This window comes from Nothobranchius furzeri, chromosome 11 (genome assembly GCF_043380555.1).
Source record: "Nothobranchius furzeri strain GRZ-AD chromosome 11, NfurGRZ-RIMD1, whole genome shotgun sequence".
NCBI lineage: Eukaryota > Metazoa > Chordata > Actinopteri > Cyprinodontiformes > Nothobranchiidae > Nothobranchius > Nothobranchius furzeri.
Window position 1 is genome coordinate 64,910,785 of NC_091751.1, and position 20,819 is coordinate 64,931,603.

The following is a 20,819-nucleotide window of genomic DNA, read 5'->3' on the forward strand; positions in this document are numbered from 1 at the left end:
GCCACAGCTGCCCTGAGGCTCACTGACAGAAGCGAGACTGCTGGGCACTGGCGCCACTGGTCCCTCCGACCACCACCAGCAGGCAAAGGGGGTAAAGTGTCTTGCTCAGGAACACAACAACAGCAACATGCTGAGCAGTGCTTGAACCTGCAAGCCTGGATGTAAAAGTCCACTTTACTAGTGTTTTTAATACATTTGCAGTGGTCTCCAGTAGAAATGAATGCCTTGTAAGTTGTACTCTGGGGGGAAAAGCTCTATTGCATCTGTTTCAGGAAGCAAGCCGCATCAGAGTTGAAAAAAAAAGACGGCAGGATTTGGAGTCTTATTTCCTGATATTGGGACATCCCACCTAGGACTGGATAACAGCAGCGCGACTCTACCACTGACTGTGTTTGCTTTGCAACGTTGATGTTTAATCTCTACAAATAACACGTGCCTAAAGGAGTTCTGCTGTGTGGTGGAGTTGCTAAGGCTAACGGTTAGCTTCTACTAGTCGAGACGTTTCCGAACGCTAAACCAACAACAGCTTTCCCTGTCGTGAGTCAAGATGGGTGGAATGTTGAGTGACAGTGGGATGTAGATCCGTCAGCCTTTTCATATCAGAAGCTAATGCAGGAGATAGGGGTTCAGCCTTCATGACAAACTCAGTGGCTGATTATAATCAGAAATAATAAATTAAAAAATGTTTCATTTTTTTCCCCAGAAGGCAAAGCTATTGATTTACTGGTTGATCTTCGTTCCTACCCTCACTTATGGTCACGAGCTTTGGGTGGTGACCGAAAGAATGAGATTGCGGATTTCTCTGCAGAGTGGCTGGGCTCTTCCTTAGAGAAAGGGTGAGAAGCTCGGTCATCCGGGAGGGGCTCAGAGTAGACCTGCTGCTCCTCCACATCGAGAGGAACCAGTTGAGGTGGCTCGGGCATCTGGTCAGGACGCCTCCTGGACGCCTCCCTGTTGAGGTTTTCTGTGCACGTCCAACCGGGAGGAGACCTAAAGGTAGACCCAGGACACGCTGGAGGGACTATATGTCTGTGTAAGGACTCCTAGGTTACCCAGTTGTTTTATTTTAGTTGGTTCATAGCTGTTAATTTAACAGTTTCATTGGGTCTTTTTAGTGTAGCTTTACTGGACCTTCATTACTTTTGGTTGTTGTATTCTGGTTGTTTTATGATGGTTGTTTTAATTTTTTGGTTTTAGTGTGTCTTGTGGTTTCTACTATGAATTTTAATTGTACGGTGACCCTGGGTGTTTGAAAGGCGCCTGAAATTACCGTAAATCCTCTAATATTGGCCTGTATTCAGTTAACGGCCGGGTATCACATTTTGGCCGGTGTCGGAGTCGGCGGAGGTGAATAATGGCCGTTTTTTTTATTGTGGATGGGTGGAATGTGGTGACAAGCAAGTACCACCGGGGAGCGGTTGTGTCATCCGTCTCACTTTTGATTTGCCAGTGATAGAACGCGAGGGTAACTTTAACCATGGCAGGTGCGGAGCCGAAGAGGAGGCGAAAATTTTATATCAAGTTCAAAAAGAACGTGCTGAAATATGCTGCAGAACACTCTGGGGAGCAAGCTGCTAAACGTTTTAACATCGACCCATCAAACTGGATGAGGATTAAACTGAACTGGATTACTGGTATTTATTTATTTTTACTTTAAACTGGACAAAGATTGAATTGAATTTGCGGGTTTTTATTTTATTTTTTACTACAACCCAAACGAGACGAAACGATACAACTTTGAAGCTGTTGTCTTTTCTAATACTGGTTTTTAATAACGTTTAAAAAGCAGTACAGGTATATTTGCTATTGTTTTGTTACAATACAGTATTTCCCTACTGTAATTTAGCCTTGTTGTTAATGTTTCATATGCAAACCGTACCACCTTATGGTAACTGTACATTTTCAATAAATGAGCCAAGTATTTTATAGGTTCAAATAGACACACCCCGTTTTTATTCATTCTACTGGCAGTTCATTTTGCTCTAATAGAAATTGAGGCCTGCCTCTAATTCTGGCCCTCTTTCCAACAAAGGCCTGGAGCTTGATGAGCTTGAGTAAAATACAGGCCCGGGCCTGTATTAGAGAATTTACGGTAAATGTATTATTATTATATTATTGTGTCTCACTGCTGGCCAGGGAAGGCCTTAGGATTCCCCTGGAGGAGCCGGCCCAAGTGGCTGGAGAGAGGGAACTCTGGGCCTCCCTGCTTAGGCTACTGCCCCCGCAACCCGAACCCGGATGAGCGGCTGAAAATGGATGGATGGTTTTTCAGTGAAGTTGACCTTTAACTTCTCTGCCATGTCAGTTTCTCACAGTGCAGTTGCTTACAATTCAGTATGCAAATTTCGTAGCTACATGTAGTTGTGTGCACAGATTAACATTTTAGAAATAAAGCATCTCATTCTGATCTGCTTAGTTCCCTCTAGTTGGTGTGATTCATACTGGTCCCTTTTCCAGTATAAGAGGGTTTCCAGTTCTCACCTATGTGGATCCCAGTTATAGCTCCATAGTCTGCTTGCTCTGTCACTGGAGGAACTAAAAGATGCAAAGAAAAGGTCAGAATATTGTGGATAAAACTCTCAAAAAATGTAATGTGTGGCTTAGAAATTCACTTTATCAACACGTTATTTTGTTATTGTTTTAAAATGGCAACGGTGTGTCTTTTCTTTTTACTATTTTAAAATCAGCTAAGTGTCTGAAATGCATAAATACTTTGCTGAAGGCCAATTAGGTCTTAGGTACTTTAAACCAGCTTGGTTACAACAAGGAGGAAGCTGATACAGCTGTCTGTTTTTAGAAATGTTTAACAAAAAGGAATTTAGGGTAAGCAAACATTTCACAGATTCATTTCTTGAATCTAAATCATAGAAACAGTTGTGATAAATCAGGTTTGTAAAAGCAAATGAAGACTAAACAATACCTTCATCATCATCATCATCATCATCATCATCTGTGGTGCATGTGGTTAAAACAAAAGAAGTCAGCTGAAGTGGAGGGCAGCATAGCTGACCTATGACCCCTACTAAAGAGGCTCTAATGGGTTTGTTGGGAAGCTTTTAGCACCTGGAGGGCTGACACGCCGAGGCTTGAACAGAGCTTTGGGTCGCTGTAGTACAATTCTTCTGTGGAAATAAAATTAAAAAATAAAACAGGTGAGGATGTTTTAAATATTTTCTGCAAAGTTTGGCTTAAATGTTGGACTGAACATGAATGTATCACTTTTCATGCAGTTGCTTTGAGGGGATGAGACTTGCCCAGCTGCTGCCATCTCCATGGTGACGGGCCTGCCACCAGGTGTCGTCTTCCATGCTGACAACCTGAAGAATATCGCCCCATTTAAAGGCCATGGCAGCATCTTTACAAGGGACTGTAGGATCATCCATGGGATTGTAGTCAAACAAAGCCCGCATGAACACCTGAGAAAAAACAAAAGTCTGGTTTGCAAGATCGACAAGACCATTTCGGTATAAAAAAAACTAGGTTTAACTAAACACTAGACATTAGAGAGATTATTAACAAATAACAACTACTGGGGAAAAATTATCTAAGGCATTTTTATTTTTAAATTTAGGAGAGTAGCCTATTTATTTATTAGGAGGGGGTGGCGCTTAAAGCAAGTACTGGAACCAGGCACTAGGGGGTGCTTTTAACTTATGTCTCTGTGTCTGTGTTATGATGTGTTGATGATGCAGCCACACTGCGTGTATGACAAACACAACAAACATAAACAGACAGCAATACTTACCTTTGCTGTGTTCCTGTCCTCCTTAGACGATCCAGGAATTATTTTGAATTTAACATCACCCTCGGAACAAAGCTGTAAGAAAGCAGGAATCCTGGTTTCAATTGTTGTTTTCTGATGAAACACCACAACAATTTTACCTGTTTATGTCATTTAAGAACTACACGCGTGACTCTTTAGTAGTGAACATTAAATCTTTCTGAAACAACGTTAGTGAAACAAATCTCTTCAAAAGGTTTCCACAATTATGTAAGAACTCAATAAATTAAATATGACATCTCTATAAAAGTTTGGGGTGCTCGGTTCTTTTTTCTTTAATGATACAAAAGATGGCAGGAGACAAAGGCCCTGTCCACACGTAGCCGGGGATCTGCCAAAACGTAGATATTTTTCTACGTTTTGGCCTGTCATCCACACGAAAATGGAGTTTTTTCACACGAAAACGGATCGTTTTAAAAACTCCGGCCAAAGTGAAGATCTGCGTTTTCTCCGTTTTGGGTGTCTGCGTGTGGACGGACAAAACCGGAGTTTTAAGGTCCGCAACGTCACTTTCCGCGACAAAAAAATGCTGACATCACGTGTGCGACCTGTGTTTACACTAGCCAACAGCATGGATGCCCTCAGAGCTGCGCTCGCTTTATCAATTGTCCAAGCGCTTTTTGCTTGTTTGTACTTGCAAGAGGAATTACTGCTCCTTGTGGAAGACCACAGACGAAGGACGAGGTTAAGAACGGGGGAAGTACTGCCGCCTACAGGTCTGGCATGTCCTTAACAACGTATTTATCTGGGTACGTGTGGACAGAGTTTGTTTTAAAACGAGGTGGTGTGGATGCAAGTTTTTGCAAGGGCGGATATTCGTTTTCAAAAAACCCCGGCTACGTGTGGACTATGCCAAAGTGACCTGGAGCCTCGTTAGGCATGTTTCCAGCATCAGAACTCCAGGGTAGTTCCTGGGATGAGGAACTTGACCAGGAGGTAGGATGTCCCAGTCCTCTCAGCTGTTGTGTCTCCATTCAAATTAAGCCCTTTCAGAACTTTCACACACGGCAGCATATCACGACTGCTCCGGCAGAGAGTGATGTCACTGATCAGCCCCAAAAAGCGCCCAAAGTATAATGTTACAGGCATTTATTTTATAGAAGTATATCATAATTGTATCCATTCAGAGGACAAGAGCAGCTCTGAGTTTTGTGAGACAAGCCCCGTTAATGAAGTCTGTGGGGGAATTCCACCGAGTTCTCCGGTGTTGGGAGTTAGATTTTAAATGAACGCCGGGTTAAGGCACCCGATGCCGACGCTCTTCAGACCCCAGAAAAGGTGTTGGTTGATATAGACAGCAGGACGGTGGCCATGGAAGTCGGAATCCGCTAAGGAGTGTGTAACAACTCACGTGCCGAATCAACTAGCCCTGAAAATGGATGGCGCTGGAGCGTTGGGCCCATACCCGGCCGTCGTCGGCAGCAGGAGCCGCGAGGGCTAAGCTGCGAAAAAGTAGGAAGGCCGCCGCAGTGAGCACGGAAGCCTAGGGCGCGAGCCCGGGTGGAGCTGCCGCGGTTGCAGATCTTGGTGGTAGTAGCAAATATTCAAACGAGAACTTTGAAGGCCGAAGTGGAGAAGGGTTCCATGTGAACGGCAGTCGGTCCTAAGGGATGGGCGAATGCCGTTCGGGAAGCTTGGGGCGATGGCCTATGTCGGATCGGTCCTTATTTGTTCTTGCTTCCATTCTGTCTCACCAGCAACTCTTCTAATTTTACTGCTGTCAATTGTTTTGGACGTCTGCTGATGTCATTTCCTACTGATTTACAACCAGTCGGTGTGAGTTAACCGGAGGTTCCGCTCAGCTACTCCACCAGGCCGTTCGGAGTACCTACTCCAGAGCAGGTTCCTGAAAACGGCCGTTCAGACAGCCCGGTCAGGTGGAGACACGCGCATGTCGGGAGGTTCCTGTAAATCTACCCTGAAGTTCTTGTAGTGGAAACACGCCCATTCTCAACATCCAGAGGGCTTCTCGGTCATATTATTGGATAATCACAAAAGGTAAATCCAATTCATCCAGTTTAATTTGACTCAAAAACCTCTTTCCAAATTCTTGCTGTGGTTTTCCTTTTAACGTTTCATGGAAAGTGGGTGAGTTTAATTCACTCTGCAGGGATGACCTGATTATTTTCTGGCCTTGTTTTCTGTCGCTGCATTAGAAATTCGAATAACTGAACTTTGCAACCACATTAATGGCTCTGACTATTTCTGACAGCAGAAACATTTGAGGAAATGCAGAGTCTGACCAGAAGAGGAAGGATCTCCTTTGGTTTTCTGCGTTCCAGAGAAACTCCATTCACCTCCTTCAGCTCATCTCCTTCATGGATCAGACCTTCCGAGAAGACGAATGTCTCTTGTTTCACTCAGTCCATGAGTTGCTCCTTGTATAAACATAGATACCACATACCACTTTTATCAGCCGCTCCTCCTCTCATGATCCTCGCCACCACAATAGCTCCAGTGGATGTGTCTGTCTTTATTGTAGCCCCCTGATTAAATAAGTCATTAAAAAAAAGCAGAAAAGGCAAACGGATCAAACTACAGAGCATAAAAAACTCCATTAAAACCCAGGTGAGATGCTCATTTACAGCTCTTTCTTGTTAGTGATGTTTTATATCTCAACAATTTGAAAACCTTCCTCTACAAAGAGCTGGGAAGTGTTATCCAAAAATCGGCATTATGTACAAAAGATGATGCCGATGTGGTCCAAAGAAAAATACAAACAGCTGATGATGTTGGGGTATAACCCCGTTGTCAGAAAAATAGGAACATTTTGGATTGACCAAACAGGTCATGTCAGAGTATAAGGTCAGACCACTTCCATGGGTTTGAGGTGAATACAAATGTATGTCCACCGTAACTAAAGTGCCTTTTGGAGGCTTACAGTTTTTCTCAGTCGCTTTGGTGCGTTTCTCAGATCAGAATTAAAATTCTCATAACTATTAGTTCAACCTCCACAACATTTAGTCATTTGTGCACATCATAGTAGCAATTTCTCCTTTCTCTGAACAAACTGCAAATGATTTTGGACATGTATCAGTTGCTACATTTCTCTGCTGTTTTTTGACATTTCCATTTGCTTATGTCATGTCAGTCAAAATGAATTATACTTATGGATGCTGAATAGTCACTCTCAATAAAACTAATAGTCTTACTTTCATTACTTGAGTCATTACACACAAAATTGTTGAACTAGTTATCAAATGTCAAATATCAGTCATCTGTCAAGCAAATTCTATACCTTTCTTTATCATTTTTTCCTGGAAATGTCTCCTAAATTGAACAATTGACCACAGGTGAATTTCAGCTGTCACTCATGAGGAGGTGAATCCTCAATTGGCAAGCATATATGAACTGAGCAGGAGCTAGTGTGTACCATTTCTATACTTCTGTATACTTCTCCACTCCAGGAGACACTTTCCTCCCTGCATTGCGAGGGATGACATCCGTTGTGATGTAGATGAAAATATGTGGCCAGGCAGACAGAAACGTCTGGATGTGCCAGAATGATTTACTGTACCTGTATGTTACAGTACTGTGCAATACTGTATGTACTGTTACATGTACTGTATATTGTTCACATTTGTGCACAGCTCTACCAAAAGGGTGATTTTTTTGTTTACATGTATTCTACAGTAAACAAGTGACTGTAGCATATTTTCTTTTGCACAATGCTGTAGAATTACAAACACTTCTATACAGTAAAAATGTCAAACGTACGTATTCAGTGTCTCAGTTACTCCCAAAACTCCCATAACATCTGCAGTAACTTTACTGCACATTTCAAATGGCTGTACAAGTAGGACATAGTGCTGTCTTGAGCATTTTCAGGTGTCACCAAATATTCTTGCAATGGAAAACACTGAAATTATAACCTGTCATAGTGAAAACATGACAAAGCCATTTGACTATCTTGTTCATAAAGATGGTGTCAAGACTTTTCATTTTGATGGCACTGACAGTTTCATTGACATGAATACTTGCTTTTGAGGAATGGATTATCAATTTTGAGCATGTGACGTGCTTTTGCAGGCTATCCACTAGGTTTTGCAGTTTGCACTAATTGTTTTGAGAAATGCACTAACTGCTGTGCAAATGTTAATAGTGTTCTGAGAAACGCACCAAAGCAACTGAGAAAAACTGTAAAGTGACACTGTGAATTTTCCCTGGCGATAGGGGGCAGTAGATACCTACATCTTTGCAAGCAAGACGTATTTTTGTGTTGCAGTAAAACCTAATTTATACTTCTCCGTCTGCATCGGGGTGGAGACATGCAACACCAAAAAACACAACATAAACACGATAGTAAATGCACTAACTTGGACCGGATACATGACAGGATACCACAGAGCAGAGCTACGCCCTCCGTTGTCCTGGCGGGGAATTGCTTTGCAGCACTACCCAGGAGACAGAGAAGTCACAGTCTCTGTCTGTGCGTGCGTCTCTCCCTCATGGAGCAGACGGAGAAGTATGAATTAGGCTTAAGACCTTGCAACAGCTGCCCATTAAGCCTAATTTATACTTGACAGCCTGTGTGGAGCAAGAAATAAGGCAGATTATTAAAGCAGTATTGAGAAAATGAGTTACGATGAAAGGCCTTGAAACATCACACTGTGCTTTAGGAATGGAACATCAATTGAATCAGTCTCTATGGCATGTGCTTTCAAGATGCCAAAAGAAAGCAGCATTCTGCAGTAACTCACGATAAACCCACTGAAAGACAAAGCAGTGGGAAGTGTACTAGTGGACAGACACGTAGCAAAAAGAACGACTAAAATAAAGTTAGAGTGCAAATGCAAATAGGACACTGCTACTGCAGGAATCTTCTCCTTTTCATGTGGCTTCTTTCTTGTTTCTTGTAGTCACACCATAACTCACCATTATGCAGCATTAAAACAACAAGTAAATAAATAAATACATAGCTTTTTGACTTCTAGGCCTACGTTAACATGGCATCTCAAAACACCAAATGAAGAAATAGCTCACCTCCCCGGACTCAGCCTCTGTATGCCTCTATATGTAGGCGGAGGAATAATAAATGAAGAGACTGCTTTAGAGGTGAATAATAATAGATGCCTCTGCCATTTATATGGTATACACAAGGTACCAATAAAAAGAAATTAAAAAAGCAGTTGTCATGCTGCGATCCTCCATCAGAGGGCAGAAGACCTGCGTAGGACTGGATACAGCAGGCTTTTTAGGATTGTACTGGACTAGCTCATCAGTCCCATTGGATGTAACTTCAGTTTCTCCAAGCTGATGCTGAAAAGTGTCTATGCCAGATGAGTTAATGATTATTTATAACTTCTAGAATCGTGCGTGGGAGGCATGATGATCCACTAGAGTCTTTGTTCATGCTTGGATGCTAAGCTAGCCTCCAGTCACTAGATGGCAGCAGTGCTCAAACTAATCAACAGGCTGGTTGTTCAATCCAACAGAAGCAGCCTCCTCACAGGACTGTCCCCTTGGCCGGGATGGACGGCAGAAAAACTTGACGCATTTAGAAACTTCTGCGAAGCTAGTCATAACAAGCCAGTTTGTAGCTTTATCTTTTTTCTTTTGTTGATTTACAGTAAAATGTAAAAAGTTTGCTGCATGTTTGGCTGCACTAACAGACAAGGGTGCAGTGGTGGATTTAGCAATTTGGGGCCCCAAGGTGCACACAGACATCGGGCCCCCTTACACTAAATTTTCGACAATCTTATCGTTAACTGGATTTGCAAAACTCTCCCCTCTTCTGACATGAGTTATTTTCACTTTTTATTAGTCCTCCTCTTTTTTCCTGTCTTTCTCTCCCTTTGAGCGTCTTCAATATTTGCTCTGCTTTACTTTAGCCTTTCTTTTTTTCTTTTATTTTCCATTTTGGTCTATGTTTTCCTCACTCTAAAACATTTTCTATTGTCTTTCCTTTTCTGCTTCCATCTGATGTTTACATTGAAAAACAACGTCACTTTTGGAAGTGAAGATAAAAGCTTTTTTAAAGCAAGCTGCTTCTTTCTCTTATTGGAGCCACTGGGATAACTCAATTTCAAATGTAATGTTTTGACTACTGCTTCGAGTTTGTTACGAACGCTCCCGCCTCTCTTCTTCTCTTTCTGCATTCTCTTCTTCTTCTCATTTGTGGTCTTATGGCACTTGGCAAACAACAATATGGTGCATTCCTGCCACCACCTGGATTGGAGTGGAATGACTACCAATCACTTCCTGTTTGTGCATCAGCATCTTAAAGGAATAGTCCATATTGGCATTAACAGAGGGGTGCCAGCGGTCAGGGCTAGCCCCCCACCCCCCACCCCCATCCCCCCAACTTAAGGGGGCCCCAGGCCGACCTATGCCTAATGGTAAAACCGCCACTGCAAGGGTGTAAACTCAAGGTGTTTTTCTTAATACAATAGTGAATTTATAGATACTAATGTTGTTCCAAAGTAGGATTACATGTAAACATTATGTTATTATTCTAGCATCTAGCATGTCTCGCCTCAGTGTAAGAGATTGTAGCTGAACCTGGTGACCAGTCATTGACTAAAATGGCATGAAAATCAAACAAACAAGAGGAACGACGGCTAGCGGGATGTTAGCTTAGCATGCTAAACAGAATCAAAACAAAAAAAGAATGTATGTTCCTTAGGGGGCCGTGACAGAAAATGATTGAAAACCACTACTTGAAACCAAAGTTACCATAACTTTTTAGATATATATGTATTTATATTTCTACCCACCTGCATGGTTTGCTGTTAATTGGACAGAAAAGTAAAAACTAACCAGTGGCTCTATGGTTTTCACCAGGCTGACAATTTTGACTGAATCTTCCTCGTCCTCCAGCGCATCATCAGGGACGGGTGGCAGCACTGGCTCAAAGTCTCTCTGAGCCACGGCGTCATGGACGTGCAGGAAGTTCTGCAAAGGAAATTCAACCTGCATTTGTTATCGCACCTCAAACACTGTAGTCCTATGAGTCCATGGGGTTGAAACCATTTATTTGAGTCCTCAGATCATTAAAATTACACAGCTAATGTTTAAAGGGGACATATTATGACTTTTTAAAAGTTACGATCTATAAAAGACATTTGATGAAGTTCTTTACACAAAATCCCTCTAATGTAAGGTGGTTTCAGCACATTTATCCTTGATGTTTTTATTAACTTCCATGAGCCATTTCAGGGCTTTGTCACTTTAAGGAACGCCCACCCATCCCCAAATGATTGCCATGAGGTGAGAAGCTTGGTTATCTGGAAGGGGCTTGGAGTAGAGTAGCCCAGCATCAACAGGTATTATTACACCACAATAAGGCACTTTTCAAAAATGGCTCATTTTAGGCAGATTATTCCTGAAACCAATCACTGACAATGGATGGATGGCTTTTACTCATGTTTGATGTGTTTATAGAGGCAGTTGAGGTCCACATGGAGGCATAAAAGATGAAAATTTGTTTTGCAAAATATGTCCCCTTTAAAGGGGCATTATGGAAGTTTGACAGCCAAAACATGTATAGAAATAATAAATGTCTTCTTCATACATTCTCCTGCAATGCCCTGGTCCTGTAGAATGAGCCCTGGCATTTTTACTGTGATTGCCTGTTTTTCTGTAAAATCACAGAAAAAGAGAGATGCTCGGGTCGAGCAGGCTGCTTCATGCGCGTTCACGCTCAGGCATAGCTCGTAGCATTTGCTATCCGTAGCTTTAGCAGCAGAGAGAGAGGCAGTGCCAACTCAACGACTTTGTCGCTGTTCCTAACGCCTAGTGACAAACCTAGCTACATTTCTGAGGACCCTTAGCTACTTTCTTCTAGATACTTCCTGCAAATTAGCAACAAAATAGCCATTTTTGCTCCGAACCGTTCTTTGAACGTTGTTTCAGCTGTCATCAAGGAATAAAATGTTACAGATACCATAGACACCACTGGTGCCTTTAGCTCACCTAGTAAGATGTCGGACTCATGCTGAAACTCTGGGTTCAATTCCACGTGCGAATATAGTTTAATTAGAGTTTATTTTTTACATTAATGGTATCTTTTTTTACAGTGAGATGCCCACATTTTTATTTGAGACTCGCCGAACGGCATTGAACTCACATATAAAAAAGATTTCAGATTTTCATTTTGGAACAATTTTTCAAGAAAAGGAAGGGAATGATCTGAGCATGTCCTCTGTCATCTGGCCCACACACACACACACACACACACACACACACACACACAAGGGACTGTCTCAGCTGTTATTTTAGTTAAGGAGTGTGCACGTACAGCATGCGCGCCTCGTGCACGAGCCTACTATTGAAGCTGCCGTTACACTTTTGGCCTGAGGGGGCAATCGCGAGCATAAAAATTAAAAAGTCCGTAAAGTCCCTTTAAGTTTGAAGGCGAGTAAACATGAGATCAAGTGATAGGTAAGACAACAACCTTGAAGTGGCTTTCAAAAACTCAGGGAGATCCAACAGGATATAATGTTGAGTATTCAGGATCATTTTTGTTACCCTGTATAAAATATTCTTTATTGTATTAAACTTAACAATCAGCCAGTCCATATGTCAGTCGGTCTACTCGTCATATTTCCGTGTCCGTCAGCAGTTTAACATTTCAGAAGATGCCAGTGTGTGAGCAATGCATCTCTGGCTACTCTCAGAGGCGCAAAAACAGATGCATGATATTATACCCAGCATGTCTCATAAGCATGTGTGAGCTCCCGCTCTGTGGCCAAGAACAAACAGGTCATTAAAACTGTTTAAACAAACTGTGACTTGCTGGCAGAGAAACATGAAACACAGGCATCTCCGGGTGAACGTTAGCTTCAGTGAGGTAAAAAGATGTCAGCGCCTGTCAGGGGGAAGGATTCAGATCAGTTTAACTGCAGTTAGCTGCATTAGTTTGTCACTTTATGGGACTCAGACTATCTTTTTAATGCCAGTGTTCATTTACCCAAACATTTTCAAATTAAACATGGCAGCAAAAGCAACCTTTTAATCAATAAATCAGGTGTCAGTAAGCCATGAAATACCATTTTGGGGTCTCCGTGTTCCTCTAGATTATAAAGTGAGAATAATTAGAATCAGATGTGAAATAGTTGCAAGTTAATTAAACCTGCTGAACGTTTAAATATTTGCTCTAACACTGAAAAGGAGCATGTAGGGATTGTGAAGATGAAATTTGAGCTGGTTGGTCAATTTTGCCATCAAATAAGTTTTCTTGTAACTTTTAAAAACAATCCTGATTCGTAGTTCCTAATGCTTTTCTCATATCACATTGCGCTGTGACTGTTTGTGACTAGTTGGACACAATTTGTCAAATTTTAAAAGGAGTCACTGATTTGGTGCATGTATCTGGGTCACGTGAGGCCATGGACGTAATTTTTTTTTGGGGGGGGGGGGCATGTCCCCCCCTCCCACTTTTTCCAAAGACAAGTTTTGAACCCTGCACTTTTTAGCATCCAAAAACAATATTACACTATATTAAACTGACACTGGTTGAGCTCTAGGACCAAGCGGAAAACAACCGTTTGTGTTGAAGCCTGTTTCCCATTAGAACATACTGTAAAGATACCCCCCCCATGCCCCCCCCCCCACTTCTAAAGTGAAAATTACATCCATGCGTGAGGCATATGAAATCATTGCAAAAAAGTAGCACACATTTTGTTATTCAGCCATAGTGTGTTAATTATGCATCAAAAATGTGTTTGCAGTTTACCCCTTTTCAGTTGCAATTTCATCACCGGCCCTTTCCTAAGTAGTGTCACATTTTTTGACTCAGGCACACTAATTTAGAAGGGTTAGGTTTAAAATGTCTGCAGTGCTGGTCCAGTTCTTGCACCAGGCCACACTTAAAGATGCAGGTTTAATTTTTTTTTTTCACAAGTGACTGATCTTCACATCGTTTTAAAAAATAATCCCACTTCACAGGGAGAGGGAGGAGCTAGTGAGTGGCAGCAGAATGAGGATTGTCTCGAGACTTTTCTTCATTCCTGTGTTCTTTAGAGCATATGTACCTAAACTGTATGATGCATTAAGCTGAGCGTTGTTTGGATATGAGTTTTACTTTAAAGAACAGAAATAAAACTACCAATCAGAGTCTTTATATCCTCCCAGCAGGTCAACTAGACAAAAACAACTCAAAAATGACAAACAACTAACTACAATCAATTCTTGAACTAAAGTGTTCTGACTATAGTAGTTTGTTAAAGCTAGCTTTGCTCAGTGCAAACACAACACTCAGCGTTAATAATAAGCCACGTTTTATATTAAATTAGGTCAAGTAGCTGATTTGCTCCATTTTTAGCCTCCATGCTTGTGCCACTTCATTTATGTCAAATTTAATTTAGTTAATGCTTGGTGTGACCAGGGGCGGATTTAGGACTGAAGAAGATCCGGGGCTTAACACACACACACACGCACGTGCTCACGCGCACACACACACACGTGACACGCACTAGTCAACATCTATGTCTTGTACCACATAATTTTTAATCTGAAGCTACATATTAAGCATATTCAGGGCAGAGTATTGTTCCTGTTAGTGTTTAGTGTGAGATGATAGTAAATATTCCCTTTCTTTCTCCAACAACTTTACCTGATAGTAAGCTAACTTTAGGCAAACTAGCAGCACAACAAATATTTTCAAATAAGACTCACAAACCTGAGTCAGCACCAGTCTCATTAAAGCTGGGGTTCTGTCACCGTACTTTTGGTCTAAAAAACGTCCTTATGTCCATCTTCACTCATGCGTTTCAGGCAGAGAGTGCAGAAGAAGCCGGCTGCTGAAGGGCTTCTTCTTCAGTGGTGGAGGCTCAAGCAGGCTGTATACAAACTACTGCCAGCTGCTCCCTCTCTGTTGGACTTTGGTACTACATGTTACTTCCACGTTTTAGATCTGGGACTTTTCATAAAACATTCTGGGCTTGAGCCCAAGTAGCCGGGTCTAACGCCGCCCCTGGGTGTGACATGACTAGATCGAAGGCTTGGCTGAAGAAGCTTTAACCCAATGCAGAAAGTCGACACATCAGTGTAGGAAAGAAAACGAATCACCTTGAAGTGGGGTTTGGAAATGAGGGCAAACAGATTTTTGACTTCCTCTCTCCAGCCTTGGTTAAGGAGCTCCTCTGCCAACTGAAAACACAAACAATTGAAATGTTTCAGTGTTTAAAATTATTAGAGAGGATTTTTTAAGCTAACCCAAAATGAAAGAGCTTATTATATTTTAATGATGAGCTGCATGTTTAAACGCTCTCATTTTAACTGTACTTGTTTATGTTCCTTGTTTAACATTTTCAGATGTTTTACACCAAAAGACGTGGTGACAGTGAGAACAGACTAGCTTAGAAGGTCAGCAGTGGTCAGAGAGGCACCGCGGGCTGTCGTGTCCAGGACATTGCTGCTCTAAGTGGCACGCTCCAGAGACACAAAGCATGAAGGGCATTATTTTCCAGTGAGCAAACAGAAGATTCTCGGAGAGGAACCAGAACCACAGTTTGGCCCTCCTCGTCAGCTCTGATGATTAAAGCCAACTGGCTGTCGAACCAAATCAAAAGTAATGGGTCTGAAAGGAAGGAGATGAGTAATTAGTGCAGGAAAGAGAAACAGAATGGAAACATGGCAGACGGTCCTGTACATGAGGTGAAAGAGAGAAGACAAAATAGGGGAAAGGGAAAAGGATTAAAGGTCTGACAGTCTTAAGAGTGGGTTATGTCTGTTTTCATGAAATCTTTAAAAAAAAGCAATATGACGATGTCTCACCTGATCTTTAGTGATCAAAGAATGAGTATTAGTATGCTGCTGAAACACAAAATTTCAACTCAGTAAGTTATCTAAGATTTAGCTTGTTTTAGTTTTGTTGATTTGCTGTGGTGGCCATCTTGAATTGGGTTGTCTCCAAGGCCCAATCCCAATTTCCAATATTCTGTCAAGTGCGCTTGGTGTAAGTGTGCAGTAAGGCTTTGAGTGTGTGGTACACAAGTGTGCAAATAATTGCCAAATTGATCCAGGGAGCATTGCATCATCAACAGCAAAGCATGCCAGGATGCTGGTCGCTGTGTTTTTGGAAAAAAAAAACCTTTATTGACCACTTTCAAACAAACAACCAAACACTGCTCACAAGAATTAAAGGAACACTTTTTATTGGGCCTGGCATGAAATCAATTAAACCTGTCTGATAATTTCCTGGTTGATTAAGCAGCTGAGGGCATTTTTAATCACTTTCAGCTGTATTGGTGTTCATGGACTTAACGACAGGTACACTAAAGTGGCAACAATTACAAAACCCTCAAAACAGCACTGGTTTAACATGTAGAGGTCATTTCAAGTTTCTCCCTCTTGATCTTTTTTGGCTGGTTTTCCACTCGTGCTAGTTTTGGCTCTCTGCTGGCAGTATGAGGCGATTCCTCAACCCTACAGAAGTTGCACAGGTTGTCCCAACTTCTCCAGGATGGCACATCCACACGTGCTGCAGCAAGAAGGTTTAATGTGTTACCCAGCACAATCTCCAGAACATGGAGGAGATTTCAGGAGACTGGTGGTTATTCTCGGAGAGCTGGACTGGGCCGTAGAAGGTCCACAACCCATCAGCAGGACCGATACCTGCTCCTTTGTGCAAGGCGGAACAGGGTGAGCACCGCTCGTGCCCTACAGAATGACCTCCAGAGGGCCACTGGTGTGAATGCCTCTACCCAAACAATCAGGAACAGACTTCATGAAGATGGCCTGAGGGCCCGACGTCCTGTAGTGGGCCCTGTGCTCACCGCCCAGCACCGTAGAGCTCGACTGGCATTTGCTCAAGAACACCAGAATTGGCAAGTCCGCCACTGGCGCCCTGTACTTTTTATAGATGAGAGCAGGTCCACCCTGAGCACCTGTGATAGACGTGAAAGAGTCTGGAGAAGACAAGGAGAACGTTATGCTGCCTGCATCGTCGTTCAACATGACAGGATTGGTGGTGGGTCAGTGATGGTCTGGGGAGGCATATTCATGGAGGGACGCAAAGACCTCTACTGCCTAGGAATTGGTGCTCTGACTGCCATAAGGTATCGAGATGAAATCCTTGAACCCGTTGTCAGACCCTACGCTGATGCAGTAGGTCCTGGTTTTCTCCTAATGCACGGCAACGCCCGGCCTCATGTGGCAAGAGTATGCAGACAGTACCTGGAGGATGAAGGAATTGAAACAATTGAATGCCCTTCACGATCCCCTGAATTAAACCCAACAGAACATCTGTGGGACATTATGGTTCGGTCCATTAGGTGGTGCCAGGTTGCTCCTCAGACTGTACAAGAGCTCAGGGATGCCCTCACACAGCTCTGGGAGGAAATGCCACAAGACACCATCCGTTGTCTCATTAGGAGCATGCCCCGACGTCTTCAACCATACACACAAGCTCGTGGGGGCCACACAAGATACTGAAAAGCAATTTGAGTTGCAGAAATTAAGTTTTTGAAATAATGGACTAGCCTGCCACATCTTCATTTCACTCCGATTTTAGGGTGTCTACCCAATTGAGCCCTCTGTAGGCTGATAACTTTTATTTCCATGGAAAGACTTGGCATCCTTTTGTTCCTAAGACATTGCCCTGTCGTTATTTGTATAGATATCCAACGTCATGTTGAGATCTGATGTATCTAATGTGTTTCTTTAAAGTGTTCCTTTAATTTTTGTGAGCAGTGTATATTTGACATACATTTGCTTTCATTGCTGCATCGTCTAAAACATCCAGAGCATCAATTAATCGTCCTTAAATTGACAACTTTTATTTGAAAATATATATGTTCAGAAAAGGCACTTGAGCCTTTTCTCCCACTGCAACGGATCATGGGTACCCTTCACCCAAGTCCGCATCGATGCAAGCTTGGGTGAAGTGCGGATCAAGAGTGCAAAAGGGACGTGATCGACTTCCACATTTGAGAACCAGGACACCCTACACAATCGCACCCCTAGCCGGGATCACGCAATTGAAGGGCGCAAGTGTAGAAGTGCGAGTATCGGGATTGGGCCCAAAAGTGAATTTGTTGTTAACTTTAATCTAGTGATTACTTCCTGAAAGTTTCATTAAAATCTGTTTAGAATATGCACTGTCATCCACCTTTAGGCTTTTTGGTGAAGCCAACAACATTCACGCTAAAAGCAAGGAGGGAAGTGGTTGGGATTGAGGGAAGGGAATTAGAAAATGAAAGGTGGATGATGATGATGATAAAACAAAGTAATGAGAAAATGAAAAAAGGAAGAAGCAGGATTTAAAAAGAGAAAGGAGATCTAGCAAATGACATTTAATGCACATCTGAGGAGAGCCTGTTGTTGACTGTTTTAGCCGTTGTGGGTGTCGAGTCTACTCTGCCACTTCATCTTGACTCTGAAATGAGCTGTACCCTGACATCCTGAATCATCACGCACTAAAAGACGTTAACAGCTCTCAGCTCTACGTTGCCATTAGTCATCCCGTTCTTTATCTTTTCAACAGAATATCAGGCGATGGAATGATGTCACTTTTCTGAATCCAGGAATGACAACAAGAAACACACATCGTAGGACGTTGTTTATGCTGCTGAGGAAACTATTTGAAAGAAAGAAAAAATTCTCTGTTCTCTCCACCTGTCAAACTGTCACCAGCAGCAGTCTGCCTATCTACAAAAATGTTGGGAGTGAGTCACACACTTCTGAGGCCAAACTGGCTGCGTGCTCCTGGACAGGGACAGGGCTCCATTCCTCAAAACGTCTCAACCGCTCGTGAATCTGTCAAGTCAGGAGAGAGTCTTATGAAGGGTTTTATTTGCAGTAAAAATGCAGTCTGAGTTGTCTTTACTCATTAGACCAGCGGTCCCCCAACCTGGTTCATGCAGGCACCAGGGTGCCCTCAGGAACCCTAGGGTGCCCACAGGCCGGTTCTAAAAATAACTGTATCCAGTTCTCGACTTGTAGCATCACTCTGTTGGTTCAGCAACTTTACAGTAATCCCTCACTCTAAATGTAGCAACAGTGTAGAGGAAAACTCCCCTTCAACACAAAGACCCTGGCTCAGTGTGAGCAGCCATCTGCCAAGGCTGAACGGGGGTTTGAGGAGACAGAGCAGACACACAAAAAATAACAGGTGAACTAGTAGTAGCACTTTCTATGTTAAAGAAGGTAAAATGTTGATAGCAGGAAAGGGAGCATGTTAAGTGGTTGGCAGTAGTATGCCAGCTGATGACCCCCTCCAGGAAGGTATCACAGTCCAACAGAACATCTGACCTGGTGGAGCTTCTGTTGGAGAAAAACACTGAGAGAAAACATAAAGTTAAGGAAAAGATGCAGTTGCCTTCTACTTTCACATCCTTTTATTTTGTAGAATATTTGTTTTATCAATCATACCTAAAAATAAAGAAGACATGATGACTCAATCAACTGTTTTCCATGTTATGGATAAGCTACTTGGTGGACTTCATTTACATGTAGGGGATTCCACAATGACAAACAATACCCGCAGTTGTATAGCAGCTTTCAGCTTTACATTGTAGTCAGTCATTCACACACTGATGGTAATGAGCAATATTGTAGCCACAGCTGCCCTGGGACACACTGATAACAAAACGTGTTGATGTCTTCCTGTCTCCTGTATAAATTCCACGATAAGGGTTGCTATTCAAAACCTGCAGAAGTTCTCAGATTACGACTGCAATTGCTGGACTGATCGCAGGGGGCGATGATAGGGAGTACAGAGGACTGACGCAGGACTTCGTCGACGGATGCCAGCAACACCACCTCCTGATCAATGCAGGGAAAACAAAGGAGATGGTGGTGGATCTTTATACTTGAGCTTTAAATAAAAATAAAACTGTAATCAATTAATTAATTAATTTGTAACATTTCTGAAAAAGTGCCCTGCGTTATGCTGAGTTCTCTACCCTGCTGCCCTGCATGCAGCTGTCAGCAGTTGTGATAAGCAGGAGAGCACATCACCCACACTTCTCAAGAATCCCTTATTCTTGTTTAGCTCCAAGAGGTAAGCAATGTTATATTTTATTTAACACCAAAAGAAGGTGATATTTTAATGCGATTAATGCAGGGGTCCTTCAGGCGTGCTTACAGCCACCCCAGCTGTTAGCATGTAGCTGGTGGAGGTGAGTACACGTGAGAAGAATAATATGTTGTTAAAAAGTCGATTTTAAGTTGAGTTAAGTAGCTTTTGTGACTTGTTTTTGACGTGAGGGCTCTTGGGAGTGTTCTGTGAGAAGTTTAGCTGTAGCTTTAAAAAGAAAAGCAAGTTATATGGGTGATAATGCTTCGATTAGAGTGTCACTAATAGAAGCTAACTTCTCGTGAGTGATTGTTAAGTTACTTCGCTGTCTTTTTAACCTGAACAGAGTGTGATGCTGGCTAACACACATTAGCCACGTTTACATGCGCAAAATCTCCTCTATCCGATGAAAATCTTGGTGTTCGGAAATCCCAAATGTCTGTTTACATGGACACTATTTTATGCACCAAGCATTAAATCCGAATAAATAGTTTGAGCATGCGCAGAGAGTTGTCTTTCCCAGAAAAGATGGTAAAGAAGTCTGCCTCCCATTATGCCCCAGTCTATAAAGCCCTGTCTGTTTCTCATTGTCTTGTCGGTTCATTGTTGTTTGTCAGCGTGATTTATTCTGTCAGTCTGCCCGTTCCTCTGGTGTTTTTGGATCTCCTGATCATTTCCTGATTTTTGGATTTTGACTCCCTGCCTTTTGGATTTATTTTTATTTTTGGACTCATCCTACAATAAAAGGATTTTCTTTATATCAGCTCCTGCCTCGTGTCATCCTGGGTATCTGCATTTTGGGTCCAAACAGTCCTCTCAATGTGACAAATATGATTTATTAACACTGGCTTTTGCTGGGGGGGGGGGGGGGGGGGGGGCAGCAATTCTCTAGGGGTGGCCATGGCCACCCCTGGCCACCCCTTGGGAGTGCCATTGAAAGGGAGGCAGAAAACAAAGACGACAGGAGGAAAATGGTAATACGAAAGCTATAGAGCACAATGAACAACGACTAATAGCACAGGCAATGACCAAAAAATGAAACTAAAAGTCTACAATAGAATATTAAACAGGGAGGAT

General features: G+C 42.5%; 1 protein-coding gene across 2 annotated transcripts in view; it reads right to left on the reverse strand.

Moving 5' to 3' along the window:
* LOC107384320 (MAGUK p55 subfamily member 7) overlaps positions 1–20,819 on the reverse strand; it is a 47,740-nt gene that overhangs the window by 22,503 nt on the left and 4,418 nt on the right. Inside the window, exons 3-12 of one of the 2 annotated variants that reach the window (XM_015957518.3) lie at positions 18,404–18,481; positions 14,792–14,872; positions 10,541–10,675; positions 6,186–6,267; positions 6,025–6,110; positions 3,746–3,817; positions 3,220–3,416; positions 3,064–3,122; positions 2,921–2,950; positions 2,482–2,535 (exon numbers count right to left, since the gene is read on the reverse strand). In XM_015957518.3, the coding sequence (XP_015813004.2) occupies positions 2,482–2,535; positions 2,921–2,950; positions 3,064–3,122; positions 3,220–3,416; positions 3,746–3,817; positions 6,025–6,110; positions 6,186–6,267; positions 10,541–10,675; positions 14,792–14,872; positions 18,404–18,481 (874 nt within the window). The remainder of the gene's footprint in view (positions 1–2,481; positions 2,536–2,920; positions 2,951–3,063; positions 3,123–3,219; positions 3,417–3,745; positions 3,818–6,024; positions 6,111–6,185; positions 6,268–10,540; positions 10,676–14,791; positions 14,873–18,403; positions 18,482–20,819) is intronic. The other variant, XM_015957519.3, reaches the window with a different exon arrangement.